Source organism: Varanus komodoensis, unplaced genomic scaffold (assembly GCF_004798865.1).
Source record: "Varanus komodoensis strain SLA01 unplaced genomic scaffold, ASM479886v1 scaffold41, whole genome shotgun sequence".
Classification (NCBI taxonomy): Eukaryota; Metazoa; Chordata; class Lepidosauria; order Squamata; family Varanidae; genus Varanus; species Varanus komodoensis.
In genome coordinates, this window is record NW_025335954.1 from 491,848 (window position 1) to 514,417 (window position 22,570).

At 48.1% G+C, this 22,570-nt stretch overlaps 1 protein-coding gene across 1 annotated transcript; it reads left to right on the top strand.

Annotated features, from left to right (window-relative positions):
- Positions 1 to 1,515: 1,515 nt before the first annotated feature.
- On the top strand, positions 1,516 to 22,048 carry LOC123029787 (keratin, type II cytoskeletal cochleal-like). Its single transcript, XM_044443107.1, has 11 exons — positions 1,516 to 1,834; positions 2,027 to 2,181; positions 7,517 to 7,737; positions 11,995 to 12,055; positions 13,072 to 13,167; positions 14,526 to 14,690; positions 15,212 to 15,337; positions 17,460 to 17,680; positions 19,737 to 19,771; positions 21,642 to 21,708; positions 21,748 to 22,048. The coding sequence occupies exons 1-11, from the start codon at positions 1,516 to 1,518 to the stop codon at positions 22,046 to 22,048; spliced, it is 1,767 nt and encodes a 588-aa protein (XP_044299042.1).
- Positions 22,049 to 22,570: the final 522 nt, after the last annotated feature.

Below are 22,570 nucleotides of genomic sequence, written 5' to 3' on the forward strand. Positions count from 1 at the left end.
TATCAATCATGTGTGTCTTTGAAATTTATGCATTCTTCTCCCACTGATTAAGCTATATCGATGCGCATTGTTCCTGTGCACATTTAAAGCAGCTGGGGTGTGAATTCCATTGCAAACATGGAAATGTACAGTGAAGAGCTAGTCACCTGGGTTCTAGTCCCCGCTCAGCCACGGAGCCAGCTGGGTGACTGCAGGCCAGTCACAGAGTTACTGCTGTGGGGATAAGACTGAGAGCAGCAGGAGGAGACTGATGCAAGCCACTCTGAGCTCTTTCAAAAAGAAAAAGGTGGGATATACATCTAATAGATAAATGCATACAAATAAAATGTGCAGTTTCAACCACAGATTGTGGCCAAGTCCATGCTCAGTTTGGAAATTTCAAACCGGGTACAACTCCTAATCGGGCACAAATTAACTTCTCAGTCATCTGTTGTGATTAGCCAGGTTTGCCCAAGAAGCTCACAAGTTCTGCCTTTGCTCCCAGCCTGTTCACATAGGGCAGAGAGCCACACTGCCTCTGAACAGGAAAGGTCCGTTCAGCCCATCCCAGTTCGTTGGCTTGCTCTCCATGCAAGGGTCTCACCCCCTGTTAAAGCCAGCAAAGCCAGGTAGCGATCATCACATCGCAATGCACTGATGCAGTGTATGCGCATCCTGCGCCATTCTTTCAAGGAGTCCATGGAAAACAGCAGCAGGGGAGGGAGACGCTTGCAAAGCTGGTCGCTTTATTGTGTTCGCGTTTTCTGTGAAGGATTTGTGAGGCTGTTGCACACTGCCCTGGCGTCCCCCGGCAGCTAAGACAGAATTTAAATAAAGCAGGTAATTAAAATGGCCAAGGGTGGGATGCTTCCATCTGCTCGCTCCCCACACCTTGGTGCCACTGATACTTAGTTGCCTTGCTCTCTACCTTTCCCAAGTTCAGTGCCAGGCTTCTAGTTAGGACTGGGGTGGGGCAGGGGGGAATCCCGCCTAAAAGCTTGGAAGTTACTGCTACTCATTCCAGGAGAAGATGGTAGCACTGACAGTCTCCAGACATGTGATTTGCTGAACTTTACAGACAATGTTTTAGGAAGCAACAATGAGCAGAGAGCTGATCGTCCCGTTTCTGCTGTTCCCATGCATCGTTTCCATAGGCGCATGTCCATGGCGTTGCATGGAATTTGCCGGTTCCCTCTCTGTGAATGGAAGCCCATTCATTCTCTTAGCTTCCGGCTAGATAATGAAGCATTTAGTAGCCAATCAGGTTTGCAGGTATTAAAGGCTTCAGGCCATGCAAACAACAAATAACTCCGTAGGTGTGTTATATTCAATTAGCATTGAACAAGCTCAGTTGGACACCTGCCTTCCAGGTATGTCAAAACCATGAGTGCACTAAGTTGATCTCCTGATTCCTAAAGCAGCCAAGCCCAGGTCTCCGGAAGTATAAAAGCAGCCGGCTCACACGCTCTCCCACCAAAGCCGCGTCTTCTGGCTTTCCTCCTCTGTGGCAACGTCTCTCAGAGGCCCCTGACCAAGATGATCCGGCAGTCTTACACTGTCAGGGCAGGAGGAGGTGGAGGTGGGGGCAGCAAGGGTTTCGGTGCAGCCTCGGCCATTGTCCCAGGTGGAAATAGGTCCGGTTTCAGCTCACTCTCTCTCGCCCGGGCTGGTGGAGGAGGCATCGGTGGTGGCGGCTTTGGCAGGATCAGCATTGGTAGTGGTGGTGGTGGCGGCGGCGGAGGAGGAGGAGGTGCCTTTGGCAGCAGGAGCCTTTATAATCTTGGAGGCACAAAACGAATTTCCATCAGCCGAGCTGGCAACCTGCGCAGTGGACTTGGTGGTGGAGGAGGAGGAGGTGGTTTTGGTAGCGGGTTTGGTTTTGGTGGTGGATCTGGTGGTGGATATGGCATTGGTGGAGGTAGCGGGTTTGGGTTTGGTAGTTCTGGTGGAGGAGGAGGAGGAGGAGGAGGAGGAGGAGGAGGATTTGGTTTTGGTGGGGGACTTGGTGCAGCGAGAGGCCCCATTGGCTTTGGTGGTGGTGCCGGTTCGCCTGGGGTTGGTACCATCCAAGAAGTGACCGTCAACCAAAGCCTCCTAGCACCTCTCAACCTGGAAATCGATCCTTCCATCCAAGAAGTTCGGAAAGAGGAGAAGGAACAGATCAAGTCGCTCAACAACAAGTTTGCTTCTTTCATTGACAAGGTGAGATTTCATTCAACTACCGTAAGATAATATGGGAGGAGAGAAAGAGATGCTGTGCCTGATCAACATACGTGCAGATAAACACATAGACAAATATGTCCAGATAAATGTGAATTGAGAGAAGCAGCTGAGAGCTAAGATAATTTTCTTAAGCTTTTCTTCCACCCAAAATTTATTTTAGCTGTCTTTAATTTTTTCCTTGAATCTGGATCTGGAGTTTGTCCATGGTGCAGAAGCGAAATGAACATCTGTTGTTCTTATGTGCCATCAAGTTGTCTCCAACTTATGGTGATGTATGAATGAAAGCCTGCCAAAATGTCTTGTCCATGGCATCCCCACTTAGCTGTTCTAAATTCCAGGCCGTGGCTTCCTTGCTGGAGTCACTCCATCTCCTACCTGGCCTTCCTTTTCTTCTTATGCCTTCAACATTCCCTAGCATGATGGACTTCTCCAGGGAGTCTGGCCTTCTCATGATGTGTCCAATGTACGGCAGCTTCTGTTTTGCCATATTTGCGTCTAAGGAAAGCTCCGGATTGATTTGATCTGGGATATTCACAACGCAATCCTCCAGTACCATGTCTCAAACACATCCATTTTCTTCCTGCGAGCTTTCTTCACCATCCATCTTTCACACCCATAGGTAGTGATTGGGAATACAATCATGTGAATGATCTTGGCTTTGATCTCCAGTGAAACATCCTTACACTTGTGGCTCTTTTCTAGTTCCTTTATTGCTGCCCTTCCCGGTCTCAGTCATCTTCACATTTCCTCCCCGCATTTTCCCTTTCCATTTTCTCCCAGTGTTCCTTCTACGGAAACCACTGCATAAAGGAGAGAGCACAGCTCAGGAGCAGAACCCTTGGTCTGCCTGCTGGAGATCTTATTTTCAATCCCTGACACCCCCAGTAAGAGGAACTCCATTATTAGTTTTTCAGAAAGACCACCTCCCTAAGAACCACCGCCAGTTACAATACTGATCTAATTGGACAAATAGTCAACCCTAATGCAGGGAGGCCTCCAATGTTTCAAGCATCATCGATTCAGCTGCTTATCTGGTGGATTCAACACATCTCTGTTCAGACCACAGTTCACCAAATCCCTGCTTAATACGCCTTTAGCAGATCTTTCAAATTTAAAGAAGCACAGAGATGCTAACAGAGGTTGCTCCTTCTGCATTCCAAGGGAACTGACTCAATCAGCATGTAATGTAGGGATTGGAATATATGCAGATGCTTTCAGATTTCGGGCTTCACCAATATATGGAGCCGGATGGATCCTGATGTATTCCTGGAAGTTCTAGGGGATTTTCCGGTTGACAAGGCTGGTGATCCCGTCGATGCCCTGGTTGAACTGTGGAATGAAGAGATGACCAGGGCTATTGACACGATCGCTCCCAAGCATCCTCTCCCACCTGGCAGAGCCTGTTCATCTCCTTGGTATACACCTGAATTATGGGCGATTAAGCAGGTTGGGAGACATCTAGAGCATAGGTGGAGGAGATCACGGGGTGATTCTGACCGAATACACTTAAGAGCCCATTATCGGGCCTATGCTGTGGTGGTGAGGATGGCGAAGAAGAAATTCTTCTCCGTTTCCATTGCCTCCTCACAATGCCGTCCGGCGGAGCTTTTTCGGGTGGTGCAGGAGCTGATACATCCAGGCCCGAAGAAAGATCTTGTGCCACCCTCGAAGGCCCACTGTGACGACTTTGCCAAGCATTTCAGGGAGAAAATTGCTCAGATTCGGCACGAGCTTGACTCTGCTATTGGATCAGATTCTACTGGGGAGACGCCATCGACGCCGTCGAGTCAACAGTTAATGGATGAATTTCAGTTGCTGTGGCCCGATGATGTGGACAAGGTGCTTGGACAAGTACGTCCTACCACTTGCTTACTAGACCCATGCCCATCCTGGCTACTTAAGAAAGCCAAGGACGGGATTGGGACCTGGATCCTAGAGGTGGTCAATGCCTCTTTAGGAGACGGCCAGGTACCTGCCCCTTTAAAGGAGGCGGTAGTCCGGCCTGCCCTAAAGAAGGCATCCCTGGATCCAGAGGTGGCCGCCAATTATAGACTGGTGGTCAACCTCCCGTTCCTGGGCAAGGTGCTAGAGCGGGTGGTGGCAGAACAACTCCAAGCACTCTTGGATGAAACTGATTATCTGGACCCATTTCAGTCCGGCTTCAGACCCGGGTATGGCACTGAATCTGCCTTGGTCGCCCTGTACGATGACCTGTGCAGGGAGAGAGACAGGGGGAGTGCATCCCTGTTAGTTCTCCTGGACCTCTCAGCGGCTTTCGATACCATCGACCATGGTATCCTTCTGAATAGGCTAGCGGGATTGGGAGTTGGAGGCATCGCATGGCAGTGGTTCCACTCCTATCTCAATGGCCAATTTCAGAAGGTGGTGCTGGGGGACTATGGCTCTGCGCCATGGCAGTTGTGCCATGGAGTTCCGCAGGGGTCCATTTTGTCCCCTTTGCTATTTAACATCTACATGAAACTGCTGGGAGAGGTCATCAGGAGGTGTGGGCTGCGGAATCATCAGTACACTGATGATACCCAGCTCTACCTCTCATTTTCCACCAATCCAGGTGAGGCAGTGGCTGTGCTGAACCAGTGCCTGGCCGAGGTAATGGGCTGGATGAGGGCCAATAAACTGAAGCTCAATCCAGACAAGACGGAGGTCCTGTTGGTGGGTGGCTTGGGCCTCGGGATGGGGGACTTGGGCCTTGTCCTAAATGGGGTTGCACCCCCTCTGAGGGACAGGGTTTGCAGCTTGGGAGTGCTCCTCGACCCTGAGCTGTCTCTAGAAGCTCAGGTGACGGCAGTGGTGAGGAGCGCCTTCCTTCAGCTTCGGCTGATACATCAGCTGCGTCCCTTCCTGGAGAACGACTGCCTGGCGACAGTGACACACGCGCTGGTAACTTCCCGATTAGATTTCTGTAACATGCTCTACGTGGGGCTACCCTTGAAGATGGTCCGGATACTTCAGTTGGTGCAGAATAGAGCTGCCAGGTTGCTGACGGGGACTGGGCGTTGTTCTCATATAACCCCAGTTCTCCGTCAGCTCCACTGGCTCCCGATTGAAGTCCGGGCCCAATTCAAGGTGTTGGTTATAACCTATAAAGCCCTAAACAGCTTGGGCCCTGGGTATCTAAAGGAACGCTTGCGTCCATATATGCCCTCCCGCCCCTTGAGATCAGCAACAGATTCCCTTCTCTGGGAACCCTCTGTGAAGGACATTAGGAGGGTGAGTACCCGGAGGAGGGATTTCTTTGCAGTGGCGCCCCACCTATGGAATGCGCTCCTCAGAGAGGTCTGCCTGGCGTTGTCGTTATTTGTTTTTCGGCGCCAGGGTAAGACCTTTTTATTTAAAACTTATTTTAATTGCTAAATTATTTTATTAATTAGGATTTTAAAATTTTTATCCGAGAATGCACCAGGGGTTTTTAAATGTTTTTTTTTCCTTTTAAATTGTTATATTATTATTATTTATGTATGTTTTTATGTATTCATTGTGAGCCACCCCAAGGCTTTGTTGCGATGGGGGCAGCATAGAAATGTTTTAAATAAATAATAAATAAAATATGCTCTAATTCCAGGCTAAAAAAACAAACAAATACATATAAAATGTATATTTAAGCAAATAAATATATTCTTCAAGAGAAAGCAAGTTTTAAATGTGAGAGAGGGTAAGAAACTCTTTTGGAATGTTTTATTTATATGCACATTTAAGTATGAATATCTGTACAGGTTAAAAATGTTTATTAATGTGGAAACAGGAAATACGATACAGGAGTTGAACATGTTGAAACATTTATGATAAGATGGATGCAGAATTTTGAGAAAGAAATATTCTTCCACCAATGGGAAACTTTATGTATGAAAGATGTAATATTTACAGCTACACAAGCATTAAGAAAAAGTGGTACAGGAAGTTTTTCAATGGTATATTACCCAAAAAGATATTGAGAAAATAGACAAAAATTATACTGAAAACTGTTGGAAATACAAGGGAGTGGATGGGACTTTTCACCATCTGTGGCGGGCATGTAAAAAGTTCAAAAATGGTGAGAAATACATGCTGAAATACAGAAAAAATAAAATTACCTTTCCTATGAATGCTAAGAATATGCAATTGAGTATCATGCCAAAAACTCTTCCAAGAAAGATAAAAGAATAATTTAAATGTACGATAACAGCAACAACAGTTGTTGTCACACTTACAACAAAAGGGAAAGCAGAAGACTGCCCAACCAATGAAGATTGGAAAAATAGGCTAGCTGAATATGCACTAACGGCAAAATTAACCAGCCATATAAATAGAAGACCAGCCAAAGAATTTAATGACAAATGGGAAGCTTATTTTATATATTTTACTTCATCATTGAGAGAAAAGATATAATCTACAGAAATTTTATTAGTGAATTATAATTTCAATATAAATGCTCTGTTGCTATTTAATACAGTACAAATATGAAATTTAATACAATAAAATATTAAATTAAATTCTGTTTTGGCAGAAGACTTAGGATTGACAGAATCCAAGTCAAGTACAAAAATGTACATAATTTAAATTGTTTACAGGTAGAACATTAGGAAATGTAAACATTAAAAATACTGAATTAAAAACAAAAATATTATAATGTATGCAATGGAAGTAATTGTTCAAATTTAAAATATCGGATATTAAAATAATAATGAAAAAATGTGGAAACAGGATGGAGTGGACTCGTGAAGGCATGAAACTGGCAGAGACCAGAAATAGCTTGGTCTGTCTGTCTGCAGCAAAGCTAACTCAGGACGGCTTCACTGTATTAACCCTGGAACCGAATCTCCACCTAGATCCCTGCCAAAATTGTAGTCCAATGGACACAACTGGGCATAAGGCCAGTGACTTCAACAAGGCTCACTTCTGAGCAGAAACACGGAAGGCCGTGCTCTAAGCTATCGGTATGTAAGAGATGCATGTCCAGAACAACTCATGCAGCCCCTGTGCCCTTCCTTCCTTTGAGAAGGACGGCAGCTGGGTGGCAGAGCACCTGCTTTGCACGCGGAAGGCCCAGGTTCAATTCCCAGCAGCTCCACTTGTACAGTCCTGCGTAGCAGAGCTAAGAAGGACTTGTGCCTCTGAACCTGGAGAGCTGTGGCTATTTGCCAGCAGGCAGGCAGGCGGGCTGCGTGCTCTGAGTTAGTAGGAGAGCTTCATGCGTGAGGATTATAAGCCAACCGAAAGGCATCTGCAGTTTGGGTGCTAGATGCACTTAATAAAATGTGATCGGTGAGTGGGTGCATGGACGGATGGATGGATAAAATACGTTCTTCTCCTTCAGGTCCGTTTCTTGGAACAGCAGAATAAGGTCCTGGAGACCAAATGGACCCTCTTGCAGGAGCAGGGTTTGAAATCCAGTGGTAACAAGAGCAACCTTGACCCGTTCTTTGAGGCCTACATCAATAACCTAAGGAAGCAGCTGAGCAGCCTGATCAATGAGAGAGGGCGGCTGGATGGGGAGCTGCGGAGCATGCAGGACCTCGTGGAAGACTTTAAGACCAAGTAAGTGAAGGTCTGGGAGCCAGGCGCCCCCCTGTCATTCTAGGCTCTGGGATCAAGCATCTTAATTCCACTGCCAGAAGGAAAGGGACTTTCACTTCCTCTTCTCCCCCGTTGCCTCCACTCCTGTCCCCTGCAGTTCCTCCTCACACACTTTCCTAATTTCCTCCAAAGGATCCTGCAACCCTCCAGAGTAGTTTGAAGGTCATTCTGGACATGAGGACATGAGAAGTCCTGTTCCAAAAATGATGTCCTTCTCCATGTGCAGTAAAGATACTGCATCCAAACCCAGGTCAAGAGGTGGGAGTACAGAGAGACAAAATAGCAGCACAGCTGCGATAAGAACTGCCTTAAACTGTTCCCGCTGTGTAATTTAGAGCCTGTTAATATTGATTCCCCCACCCTAGAAACATGCATAATGTCTATGTAACTTGGTATCTAGATTTTAATTCATGTACGTCAGTATCTCTTTGATGCTGAAAAAGAAAGGGGAAAGAGGCATGGATGCAAAGCGCATCATTCCGTTTTGCTTATGTTGCACTGTGTCATGGATGCTGATGACACATTGCTTCCCCTTGATTCATTATCTCCATAGAAATTAAACTCACATCAAAAGGTGGCAGTGCAAAAATTGCTCCTGCTCTTCCAGTGGATGCTGGAGACTAAAGTTCTGAAAGAGAACTTTGGAGAGATAATTGATCTCTGCTTATCCCTTGCATCCAATGCGGAGCTGAAATTTGCCATGACACGCTGAATTACTATGGTGTTTCTTAAATATCTCCAAGCTATGCAAGTAAATACTTTCCACCTCACTGCCAATTGCATCAGTGTGGCTAAAAAGGTAAAACTCTATACCATGTTGACTAATATGAGCATTTGCAGAGAAAATATTTTATAGAAACAATTATAATTAAGAATAAAAGGGAGCAGTAGAAACTGGCTCCTGACTCAGGATTGAATCATACAATCATTTATTTTTGATGTGCTAGAACATACACATTTTGAGCAAATTCTGGCATGTTGTACCAGTTTTACAAATGCTACAATAAGCACTTAGATGGCATTCCCGGAAATCTTTACAAGATGAATCAGACCAGGATGTGGTGAATCAGAATCTGGACATGTTGCATCAAAGCTGGGTTCAGTCTCCCGTAATGGGATGGGGAACACAGCTTGCCCAAGTATAGGTTGCAGGGGTTGCTGGGATTTTCTTGCTGAGCACCACCTCAGGGGCCAAAACTAACCGGGCACGGGCACAAATCACGCTCTCTGCAAAAGGGAAGAGCCAGTGGTGTCCATTTTGCAAGCGCAGGAACGTGGGCAGTCGCCATCTACTGAGTTAGGTGTCCAGCCTAGCATGGTCAGCATGAAATGGTGGCAGTGACTCCCAGGGCTGCAGGCAAGAGACTTTCCTAGCCCTGCCTGCAGGAACTGGGATTGAATCCGGGATCTGCTGAGTGCCCAGCAGGCCCTTCCCTTTCAGCTACAGCTCCTCTCCTCCTTTCTTCTGAAACATGGACATCATTCCTCGGGCTGTGAGTGCCCATGCAGAGTCCCAGGAGAAGCACTGTGTGGAGCAGGAGGTTTGCACTGCTCCCTAAGACGACTGCCTTGCCATCCCTTTGAGCCATGGAAGACAGTGTGGTGCAGTGGTGAGGGTGTCAGGCTGGGCACCTGGGAGCTCTGTGCTCTAGTCCCCACTTGGCCGTGGAGCTCCCCAGGGGAGTTTGTGCCAGGCACTCATTCTCAGCCCAGCTTACCTCACAGGGTCTGGGGAGTGAGAAGGGGGCTGCTTTGGGCTGCTGGCAGGACTTCAGAAGGTTCAGAAGCAGATGTGAAGCCAAACTGGGGGAGGCCTGCAAGTTTGGGCCATGCCAGGACACTGAGATGAGCGAAGCAGAGGCCTTCCCTCAAGGCCAGGCTCCCCCGGTGGGCAGGCCGTCCCTAGGAATGAGCGAGATGGGCACTGGTGGGAGAGGACTCAGACCAGGGAAGCTCCTCAGCCACAGACAAGGCAGCCCCGGCTCCTGAGCCCCTGACCCAGCATCAGCAGAGGAGGGCAGCCTCACTGGGATCAGCAGGCAGAGAGGCATGCTCACTTTCAGAAGGCCCCCCCCTTGGCAAGGGAAGGGGCCCCGGCATGCTCATAAGGAGAGTTCCTGGAGGTGAATACTAGATTGGGTTCAACAAACTGCTCTGCGCATGCTCAGAGATTCATTCTGGGTGCTTTGTGCTTTTGGGCCAAGAAAGAACACTGCAAAGAAAAAGGTCTGTGGCTTACGACACAGGGCTGCTATCTGAGGGTAAAATGGAGCTTCGTAAGGCACCTTGGGTTCCTCACAAGAGGCCAGAGGTGGGGCATAAATGTAGTGCAATACTAATAATAACGCCAGAGCAGTGGCTTGTCACGAGCATCACTCAAGGGATTTCTTTAGTGCCTTTTCTTTAGTACAAAGGCGTTGCAGGGGGAGGGAGGGGGACGCTGCTAGATTCCGAGCAGTACCTACAGTAACATTGCAGGTGTTCAGATGGGGATCCCAGAAGTGTTTAATGGAAAGGGTTAATTTAAAAGTAAGCTAAATCATGGTGAGGTTTGATTTAAACATATATGCACATATCTATTTTATTTCAGGAAAATGTATGTGCTGCCTTTATTTCTGCATTATCTTTATTAAAAAAATAAACCAAAGCAGTTCACAAAACAAAATCAGAACAAAAACAGTAGGGGCCCATCGATGAAATAGTAAAATAGCAATTTATCTCATTAAAATGAATGGATATGGCTGGCAATACAAGGGGGGAGAGAGAGAAAGAGAGAGAGAGAGTCTAAAAAAGGGCTTAGAAGGTTCTTGAGGGGTCCAGGGTTCCTCCACTCATACCTGCCTGACTCCATCTTGGATAAATTCTAGATAATTCTCCCAAAGGAAGATAGCAAGCCTAATTCAAAGAGCTGGAAATGCAACAACAAGCCTCATTCTTCCTTAACGCAGTTGACGGTCCTGCCTTGCAGATGCAGACTTCTAAGAACGAGGTCTCCCAAGCCCTGGGCCTGGATAGACAAGCCTGTCGCTTTCCGTTCCTGCCATGTTGGGCTTTGGTTTAAGTTTGAGAGTCTTGTCTTGTTTTGAATATGGAGAACACTGTGAGCGGGGGTGCATTTTTATCAAACCGGGAATTAAACTCTCACCCATCCCTATTGCGAATGATTGGAACAGGTGAGAGAAGCAAGTGGATACTATTTCGCAGCCTGCCGGCTGAGGCCCTCATTGCGCCTCCCCATTCCTAACAGCACTGGGACCGCTGGCGGAGCTGCACAGGTGACATGGGGTTGAGCAAGGAGTCCTGGCGCCCGATTTAGAAATGGCAAGGAGCAATTTGCACCGCGAGTTCCTCTAGCCTTCGTGACAGAGCGAGCGAGCGTGGCTGTCTCCCACCACGTCTGCAGGAAACAATGAGGCCTGTCCAGAGAAGGCCGAGTCGACGTGAGAGTTTCCCTCAGGGTCAGACTGGCTAATGAGGCTGGCTGGCAGCTGGTCTTGTCTCTTCCTGGAGCTTGTGGGTTGCCTCACTTGCTTGCGTCATCTGGAGGAGGAATTTGCTTTGCAGGCAGGTCACTGCTTCAGTGCACCTGCCTCACTGTGGCTGAGACGGCATAGAAACAGAGCGAGTCAGAAGGGGTCTCCCGGGCCATCTAGTCTGACCCCTGGCTCCAGCCGGTTCTGCTCATGACATGCCTACCGCGTGCGTATCTAGCCTGCCCTTGAACACCCTCACCGATGGTCTGTGAGCTGCTGTGAGCTGCTGCTGCTGCACAGAATATGATGTGCTTTCTTGGGCTGCACTTTTGGATTTCATGATTTTTTCAGCCTTTATACTCCTGGGATCAATCCCTTCTGGTAAATGACAGTCCTTAAAGAAACCGGACGAAGAGAGCACATCTGTTCTATTAATGCCAAATTGTGGTGCACCAGTAATTTTGGGGATATGTTCTCTGCATATCTCCAAGATGAGCAAAGCATAACAAAAGGGTGACCAAGTCTCTGCCACCAGGGGCATCATTATCCCCACCCAAGGAGCACATCAGGCATGGATGAACCTTTATCAGAGGTGATTTAGATCAATAAGTGCAATCAATGCTATGGATTGGTAATACAGCACTGTTGCCATTTATTCTTAATTCCCTAAAGATACACTGAAGGGAAAAGAGTTGCCCATGAAATGAGAGGCAACCTCTGAGAGTTTTACTTCTCATTCCAACAGATACGAAGAAGAAATCAACCGGCGCACAGCGGCAGAGAATGAGTTTGTCATGCTCAAGAAGGTGAGGCTGCCTGCTCTCGGGGCTGAGGGCCTGCCGGGTTAACCAGGGTGCACCCAGGATGGTGTCTTCTCTCTCTGCCCTAAAGCGTCTGAGCATTTCTTGAAGGCAAGACAAACCCTCCCTGGCTCACCGTGAATCAGTGGGCAAGGTCCTTGGGAACGGTGGCTGGCGCACACTCGCTGCAGCCACTCCTGGCAGGGAGAATTGCTGGTTGTGCAACTGGAGCTCTGTGAGTGTTTGCAGACTTCTTCTTGGCTCAGCTTGCACTGCCGAGCCAGAAGTCTCCACCCCGTTCTTGGGTGGAGGGATGGATTCCAAAAGGAGTCATCTGAACCTTACCTTCCAGAAGCATAAGTTGCTGACTAGGGGTTGGGTCCAGATTTAAGCTAGATTGATTGTCCTGGCAGTTGCCTTGTTTCTTTGCTTGACAAAATGCCAGCCCGTCCCATTCCATGGAAAGAAGCTGCCTGAATAGCTAGATTAATTTCCCCATGCTCTCCTTCCTACAACAGCTCCTCCAACCCTCTGAATATGATACACAGAGTCAGGAGACCCAGTTGAATGGGTTGAGCTATGGTATATAGGGAGGAAAACCAGAAATGGGGTGGAGGGGTCTTCCACAAGAACAAGCCTTGCTCTCATGGAAGGTTGCTTCCTCTGGAGCTCACCCTAGGGTTTAAACTACTACTACTACTACTAAATATAGTTCCCTGTAGTCAGAGCTATCTGGGAGGTTTTCAGCAATGTTAATGTAAAGCAAATGGACCTGTGTCAATATACACATCCTTTATAATCTACATAAAGGTAGTGCCTGTACCTCATGCTGGCAAAATGGCTCTTTTGAGGTATGAGATAGAGAAAACTCGTTAAAGATGCTTCCAAATGCATTGCATCCGTGTGTCAAAGAGCAAGCATCTGGACCTCATCTATCCCTCTCCCCTCTGAATGCTTCCCCTTCCCCGGGATGATGCAGGTGAACGATGCAGGCTGATGCAGGTTCTTTGCTGTCTCTTTAGGATGTGGATGCTGCCTACATGAACAAAGTGGAGCTGGAGGCCAAAGTAGACTCTCTGACCGATGAGCTCACCTTCCTGAGAGCTCTCTTTGAAGCGGTACTCAACTTACTTCTGCTCTTTCTGTCGTACTCGAGAAATTAAATGCTGCATTAAATAAGTCCTAAACAGGCTTAATATGTATAGGTATTTAAATAATTGGCTGAGAGCTACAGGGAGCTGAGAAACCTGGATTGTACGCTTCAGGGCTCCTCTTCCATTGTAGTCTACAGGAGATGTGACTTTAAGACCGAATCTTGGCTGGCTGCTTGCAAAAGGATCCTCTCCATGGATCATGTCACAACACCAAAGGGCAACGTCTCTTTGAAGTGCTTCTGTCTGAAGGGTCATCGAGTCCAAGTCCCGTTTCATGACAAAGAATGGCTGGAAGGGAGAGGTTGGAAAGATGCTCATCACCTGAACAGCAGCTGATGGAGCAGGAGTGCAACTCACTTAGGCACACCCCTTCCCACTGCAGACACATTGTCTGTTGTGATTGTTGCCTGCTGTCAAGTCATCTCCAGCTTTTGGTGACCCTAGGAATGTGCATCCTCCAGAATGCCCGCTCTTTGACAGCCCTGCAAAGCTCTTGTGAACTCAAGGCAGAGGCTTCCTTTATGGAACTGATCCGTCACATAGGTGGTCTTCCCATCTTTCCTGCCTTCAGCCTCCCCCAGCAGGTTTGTCTTCTGCTGGGAGTCTTGCCTTCTCATGGTTTTCCCAAAGAACGACAGGTCCCTTTTTGCGATTTTTGCTTCCAGGGGAATGTTCTGGATCGATCTGATCTAAGACCCACTTCTATTCCCCCCTCCCCCTTCCTAATCTATATGTAGGAATGTACATGTTGGGGCAGAGGGGATCCGATTAGGTCAATGTAAATTCAGAATTTAAGAAAAAAACCTGCAGAATAATAAAAAGGTCTTAAGAGGATTATAAATGATTTGGAAATGTAATGCTTCTTCGCTTTACTGCCTTAAGCTTCACTTCACTAGTTCTCTTTCAAGTAAATTATTTCAAAACATGCATCTATGCTATACATTAGCATATGTATATTATATGCAAATCTCTGTCCTCTTACAGTTAGAGAGGAGGAAGAAGAGACTTAGAAATTCAGGGTTTCACATCACTGTCCTAAATGTCTTATGCAAAACTCAAGATTTAAGTTTCAAATTCAAAACTTCCAAAACAGAAATTAATTCATCAACACTAAAATTAAAATACATAGAAGTTTCTCCTCCCTTTACTCGCTCCCACATCCTGTGAAGCTTTTCTCTAGGAAGTTGAACATTTTACATAGTGTAGGTCATACTGGCCCTTCACAAACTCATCCTGCCCTTCCCACCATCCCAGAATAGACTAGGGTTAGGGCTGGGTTTTAACCATTTACTAACCTGGTTCTTACCTGCATATTTTTTCAGGAGATGGCTCAGTTGCAGGCACAGATGTCTGACACTGCTGTCATCCTCTCCATGGATAACAATCGAGACTTGGACCTCAATGGCATCGTCTCTGAAGTGAAGGCACAGTATGAGGACATTGCAAACAGGAGCCGAGCTGAAGCGGAGGCCTGGTACCAGAACAAGGTGAGCAGACCCATCTGCCAAAGAGTCCCTGAGCAGTCAGGCCACCACCCGTCCCTGGAGGACTAGCTTCCCCTGGGATGCTTCCAGTGCAACATGCCTCTGATGACGCTTGAGGTCTAGTAAGGTCATTTGAGTTGGAAGGGCTCCGTTTTGGGAACAGACCACGCTCCAGTGGCTATGCAAGCACTTATTAATGAATGAATGAATGAATGAATGAATGAATGAATGAATGCACATGGCAGCTTCAGAGGTGTAATTTTCAAATGGAGCACACCAGGGGTAGATAGGCATGCATTCCCCATTCCTTGCCTGTTTGGATCCCAACAATTATTTTTTTAAAAAAGGCTTGTGTGTTTTTACAATGTGCATTTTCAGTACAGAGGAACATTTGGCATCCTGCCTAGTTCGGGCCACCTGTGGTCACAGTCCAGCAGGAGCCCTCTAGCCAAACTGGCTCCTGACCAGGGCTGTGCATGTGTGTCTTCCCCGGCCTCTCCCATCTCTACCCCCCACATTTGCAGTTTGAGGAGCTCCAAGCCACAGCAGGGAAGCACGGTGATGACCTACGTAGTACTAAAGGAGAAATTTCGGAACTCAATCGGATGATTCAGAGGATACGGGCAGAAATCGAAAACGCCAGGAACCAGGTAAGGAAACCTAGGACATACAGTGTCTGTTTTGGGCTTGCCATTGTTGGAGACAGGATGCTAGGCTCCTGGTTTGTTTCAGCCATGGTGTTACGTTGTTTTGTTTGGCTGCTGTTTTTCCCCTGTTTACTCTAAAAGGGGTGTTGAATCGGAGGATCCCAGGCCCAACTGAGCCCTCCTTAACCTCATCTGGCCCGTTGGGGTTTCCTAGCGGGATGTGCCCTCTTCCCCCAGTCCCTCTTTGCTTTTCCCAACCATCAATCCTTTGGGGTTTCCTGGTTTTCTTGCAAGTCTTTCTTCCTATTCTAAACATTTAAACCACCTCTCCTGATGCTAAGTTGCTGCTAGAAAGAGTGTTGAGCTCCAGTATGGTCATGTTCTTGGTATTTGGACCCTGCCCATTTCTGCACACACTCCCTGGGAATGTCTCCAAAATGGAATTTGGCCCTCAAGCTGAAAGAAAACCAACACCCTTGCTCATCAATGCAGGCATTAGGAGTTGTGGCCTGTTTCTGGAAATGCCCCAAATCTGGCAGCAAGTTCTGGGAGCTACCAGCGTGGACTTGAAAGGAAACTTCAGGCAAATGTTCACATGCTTTGTGCACCCAGAAAAGCTCCATTCTTACTTGGCAGTGGTGGTGGTTTCCTTGTCAGGTTCATAGACCGGAGGGGTGCATCAGGACAACAACAGCCCTCTAATCCAGCGGTCCCCAAATTGTCCTGCAGAACCCTAGGGCTCTGCAAAAGTCCCGTGAAAAATCTCAAAAATCAATGGTAAAATGGATTTTAAAATGAAACTACACGAGGCCATCAATTCAATCGTCAATCGGTGTCCAAGCAGCAAACAAGGACATATATCATGTCATTTGTTTCCTAGGAACCCTATTGCGTGGTGTTGGGAATAACTGAAAGAATTCAATTGGGATATTACCATATAATCCCTCTATTCTTTTGCTTTATTTAAAATGTTTTCTCTTTATTTCCAAACCTGCTATGTTATGCAAAGCACTCAGGCAATAGGAGCAGATGAAAGCAGGAAGATTGTTGTGGGTTCACAATGCTTGGTAAAAATCAGGGACGGAATTCGGGTTCCGCGGGAAAAAAAATGTCTTCAGAAAGGTTCTATGCCCAAAGAAGTTTGGGAACTGCTGCTCTAATCATTTGGAACAATAGCAAAGCCAGACAGCCAACAGAGGTCCTGCAAAATAATCCACTAAACCTGATATCTGCCCATTTGCCCTAGTGGAGATGGCCCTCTGTGTCCCTGATTATTTTGGGCCTTTTACCAGTCGGCTTCCTATAGCCTAGTTTAATGGCTTTTCAAAGCTGGATGCCTTCTCTCCTAGCTCAGACCTAGCAGGCAATGCATTAGCACCTGCGTGGGCAAAAGCAAACTCTCATTTCAAGAATACCATCCCCCTGCAGCTTGAACCCTTCCATAAGTTGTTGGACTACAACTCCCATCATTGCCCATGCTGGGAGGGATTAGGGAGCCAGAGTCCAACAGCATCTGGAGGACCACAAGCTCCCCAGTCCTGCTAGCATGGAGTTGGTTTAAGCCTGAGTTTGGCAGCTCACAGCAATCAATTTCAAACACTGTTCCAGGGAACTCCACAGTTCCACAGATGCTTAACGGAGATTTCTGACAGTGAGCAATTATAAGCTTCCCACTGTATCCAATCTTCCTGCCTGTGTGCAATGGCAAGGAAGTCTGGTGTGCCAGCTCAGGTTTTGGCGTGGCAACAGTGAGGCCAACATGCCAGGCGAGCGCCTTCATGAGCATTGTGCCCCTGGGAATGCTTCCTGCAATCTGTTGTAGGAAGCAGGAGTTTCTTGGCAGACAAACTGGTGCAGGGAAATGTTGGAAATCATTGGACTGGGTGAAAGAGAATGCTCGGCTGTCTTAAACCTAACAGCAAATGTGGAAAGAAAGAAATTGCATGCCGACTCTAGCAGTCCTGTGTAGCTTTGCTTCAAAAGAGACCCAACTGGGATTGATCCTATATCGTCAAAGAGTAGCAAATAAATGAATGGCAATAAGCAGCAACGGCAGTCACAGTAACTATGAAAGCGTTGATGACAAAATGGGACAGTAAATGCACTTGCTCTGTCACCCTCGCAGTGCGCCAATCTGCAGACAGCCATTGGTGATGCGGAGGACCGCGGGGACCTGGCTCTCAAAGACGCCAGGGCCAAGCTCCTCGAGCTGGAGGAAGCGCTGCAAAAAGCTAAGGAAGAAATGACCCGGCTGTTGCGGGAGTACCAGGAGCTCATGAACGTCAAGCTGGCCCTGGACATTGAGATCGCCACCTACAGGAAGCTGCTGGAAGGGGAGGAGAGCCGGTAAGCCCGAGAGAGTCGACCAAAGGGTGATTCTAGCTAATGCTGGGCAAGCATCCCAGAACGAACTCTCCTGTGTTGGCTCGATGAGGGTCCTTTTTCAAGGGTCTTCTCACGTTTGCACATGCTCAGTATCAAGGGCATTCGGAAGCTAGAGGTTGGAAATGCATTTTGCAGCACGACACAGTGCAGTGCCACGTTATAGAGCTCCTTCTTGATGGGCCATTTTTATGTGGCCTTGCAAAGTAATTTTTACTTAGCGCACAGAAAAGAACTGTATGGACAACGCCTCGAAACTAGCATGAGGAGAGAGAGCGAGTTGGCGGACTACCTGGATATTAAACCAAGCCATATGTGAGATCGAAATGGGGGAGAGGTGTGCGTATGCACTTAGCTGGCGGTTTCTTCTGAATGATTAGTTGTGTTAAAGTGACATCATCACATTTTGCCCTGAGTAAGAAAAGGGCTTACCCACCAGCTCAGCACATTTGTGGAAATTGCATCGCTTTAGAGGCAAGATATGTACACCCCAAAGCTTGTGATCAAATTGGAATGGAATTGCCATTTCACAAAGCACTGATCCAAGCTTACTGCAGAGGTGAGCATTACAAATGGACAAGTTTCAGTCAGCAAGCCAATTGATTATGAAATTCAGTGGCACTGCTAGTTTTAATTTATGAACTAGTTCAGACTTGGAAAACCACTCTATGTTCCAGTCTCCTGGAAGAAATAACTATATTGCTTGTTGGTAAAATTCCTTTGTCTGAAATTAAATCAATGTCAAACCAATGAGCTCTGCTTTTGGGTGTGTGATCAAAAAAGATTAAATGTACCCTATATTTAGTAGTAGATTGAGATACTTGGGTGGTGGGGAGCACTTGAGCATAATAAAGGGTTCCAGCAAATTCACAGAAAGGAGGAGCTGAGAGTGTTTTTCTCATGTTTCAGTGGGAATTGGGTGGGTGGAGAAATTAGGTGCAAATTCCAGTAGGTGGAGGAAAAGGAGCGGAAGGGAGGGCTGATGCAAGTACCTAGATGCCAGGGGCAGATGATGGAAATGGTCTGGCTTTATTCATGGTGTCCAAAGGTGTAGAAAAGCCCTGACAAGGCAAGAGGAAGGGAGGCAGGTGAGATGGGCTCCATCAAGTCCTTCTTCAGGAACGTAAAGCTGGTCAAATTCCATCTGGTAATTCTCTGTCCCATTATAGAGATGGGGCAAGCAGTCAAGCTTGAGCTTGCCAGTACTCATTCAACTTTGCTTCAGAGCTTGACTCAGCTTGCTCGCCTTTTTGTTTGCAAACTCTCTTGCTGGACTGGAAATGTTCATTTCTAGGCACATTTTTTCAAAGTGTGCACTTTCCCCTCAAAGATTAAGCATGGAAATGTATGTGTGTATATAGTGCATTTCAAAGAGCAGAGGCGTTTTTGTTGTTTTGGAAGAAAGTTTTTGAAGGACACTGCAATGACATTTGGAATGCACAAACCTGGTTTTTAATGCGCTCCCTTTCACGTTCAGGGATGCAAATGGGTCAAGTCTGGGTGATTTGCAAGATGAACTGAACTTCTCCTACATACCAGGCTGAAGAGCCCTGTTACTCGGTCTTCTGAGCTTTGTTCTCAGTCCCTCTGTAGCCCTGCAGCTGAGAACGCTGCTCCGTAGTGTCTCTGCTAAACTCAAGCCAGCCACTGACAGAACGATAGCGCCAGTGTGCACAGTCCCAGTGGCAGGGCAGGTGTTAGTTCCCCGTGTGGCTGCGTCCCTCCATGAGGAGGCTCTCCGGGGAGGGCTTGAGAGAGCAGGAAGCAGGCCCCGAGGGCACAGGCCGGGCATTTCAAATGGCTGCAACCGGGGAAGATGGTGGCAGCAGCCACGCTGTTCAGGTGTCGGCAGCAGCCTGGGGAGGTGGCATGAAGCAGCCCAGTGGACAGTGGCAAAGGGTGCTGATTCTCCCAGCCGGCTTCTTCAGCAGCATGCACGGCGTTGGCGTACAACGCCAAGGCCTATTCCCTGTGAAAGGCAGACCTGGCCTCATTTGTTCTTTAATTCCTTCTTCAACAGGCTGAGTGGAGAAGGAGTCGGTCCTGTGAGCTACTGTAAGTACCTTCAGCATTTACAGCCCAAGCATGTACTTGCCCATTTTGCAGAAGCACCACTGAGTTTGGAGGGACCTGCTCCTTGCAAAGAGAATATGGGATTGCAGATGGATGGTTTCTTGAACATGCCAGCGATCTGGCTTCCAATAAAAGAGCAGGTGCTAGCAGGGGAGGGTGGCTCCCACCCTGTGTATATACTGTCTCCACAAGGAGGACAGGTGTGCCTGGAGACACCAAGAAGTGGTGTTGGATGCAGTTCCGTTCTGAAGAAAAAACCTCAGGCAATGCCGAGCTCGCGCTCTCTCTCTCTCTCTCTCTCTCTCTCTCTCTCTCTCTCTCTCTCTCCACCTCTTGGGCACTCGTTCCACTGGAACACGGATGCACCAGGGGGTCTGGCACTCTGCAGACAGGTGCTGCGGTATCACCTTTGCTCAGAAAACAGCATCCACCCCTGAGCCCCAGTGGGCTGGGCAAAAAGGAAGGAGGGAGACCAAAAGGCACGGTGGAACAGGCCATCCCAGAGTTGCAAGGCAGATGCCTGCTGATTGTGCCCACGGCTGATAGAGAATAGGTGTGCACACCTTTTGGAGCACAAGAGTGGGAAGAGCTTGCAGCTTTGATCCAGAGAAGCAAACCAAAACCCAAGGCCCTGCTGTCAAAATTTAGGGAATCCTGGCATACAGTAGACCAGAGGATGCCATGCAAATCAAGCACCTGAACAAATTCCTGGGCAGTCTTAGTCCACAGCAGGCAGCAGCTTCCTACAGAACCAGCTGGATCTTTTCCAAGCAAAGGCAGGCACCTCCTCCTCAGTGAGGTTCCCACACTCACCATGGGAAGGCTGGTGTGCACTGTGGCAAACCAGGAAGGCTCTCTGGGAAGATGGCGCGCTCACCTGGCCTGACTCAGAGCTGAGCTCCCTTGTGTGGGCAGCCCCTACTGCCAAGCGCAGGATCCCAGCTCCCTCCCTGAGCTACCAAGTGGAGGGGGAAGAGAAGCTGCTTCAGCCTGCATGTCTTTCTCCTTCCTTCGTTCCCTTTCCCAGGTGCCAACCACAGAGCCTGCGTTCTCCACCGTGCCTTGCCGCTCACCCCCATCCAGGCAACCCTCTTCTTCCTCTCAAGTAGGGCTAAGTGCCTCGCTCCCTTCCTGGTCTCCCACTGGTTGTGAGATGGTAGAATCATAGCATGTTCGAGTTGGAGGGAGCCAGGGGGGCAGAGGGTCCAACCTCCTGCTCAGTGCGGGATTCCAATTAAACCTTCCCTACTGAATTTCATTCTGTTGTTTCCATCCCAGGGCCCCAACCTATTGAGATCACCCTGAATCTTCTTCTGTCTTCCAGGGTATTAGCTCTCCCACCCAGTTTTGTGTAATCACAAAACTGTCCAGATCCAAATCACACTCTGAGCTGAAATGGATCTATTGCTTTCAATGTGTAGCTAGCAGCGATGCCTTCCTTTCTTTCCACTCTAAAGCAGTACAGGGGCCCAGATCCAGATCATACATCTCACCCTCCTACCCTGCTATCCCCCACCCCCACCAAGGCTCGGGCCCTGCACCTACTCTAGATGAAAGGCGAAATGGAAAGAAGGCTTTGCTCCGAGATCCATCTAGCACTGGGCACATCCAGCCCCACTCACCCTCCTGCAGTGGTCCAGCCTGCCCCTCCCAGTTCTTCGTGTCCATCAGCCAGTATTCCTTATATTACCCTGAGGACTGCAGCCCATGCTGGTCCAGGCGGGGAGGACTGGTGAGCTAGGACAGCAGAGGAAAGGCAAACCAGTTCCAGCCCCGGTCAACATCTTTGCATACCATGCAGTGGCGATTACACGGCAGGGCAACTAATCCACCGCTTGTGCTTCCTTTGCAGCTGTCATCAGCTCCAGTTCTGGAGGTGGCGGTGGCGGTGGTGGTGGAGGAGTCGGCTTAGGAGGAGGGTTTGGTGGGCCTAGTCTTGGCAGTGGCAGCTTTGCCAGTCTTGGAGGAGGAGGCGGCGGCGGCGGCGGCGGCGGAGGATTAGTTGGCCTAAGCCTTGGAGGAGGAGGCGGCGGCGGCGGCGGAGGTTTTGGCCTTGGAAGTGGCTTAAGCCTTGGAGGTGGCGGCGGCAGCATTGGAAGTGGACTTTCCTTTGGTTACGGTGGTGGAGGTGGTGGGGGGAGTGGGTTGAGCCTTGGAGGAGGCAATTTTAGCTCCAGCAGCGGAAAAGGGACAGGGAGCGGCTCAGGTGTGAAAATCATCTCCAAAACCTCGACCAGCCAAAAGAGCATCAAAAACTAAGCCTGGAAGAATTCCTAGGAATTCAGCAAGGATAGAAAAAGTGCATACACTTGGTTCCTCTCCCACACCTGGCATTAGTGCAAGCCTCGCCTGTTACCCTGCCCTCATAGAATTGATATTCCAAGAGAAGAGCCCTGCATACATGAATTGGATCTGTCAGACCCGCCCCTGCCCCACTGTGCCCTGAAGTTCCATTTCGAACTAAAACAATGGAAAAGTCACTACATAACAACAATGCATGACACGCGGGCCAAATTGTGTCAGGATAACCTGCCTGATCCTTGGAATCTCATATTGTAATTTAAAACAGTGCCTGGGTCCTGAAGAATGCAAAGGAGTGTTTGTTTGCAGAGATGTTCACATATCAAAAATGCAAAGAGATTCATGGAAATATGAAACATTAATTCCAACTGGAAACAATAAAATGGAACATACCCAATGAAAACTGATGTTTTTCATTCTTCTTTTTTAGGACAGTAGGGGAGGGGAGATGAATAGAAAGTATAATGAGCAGATTTGCCC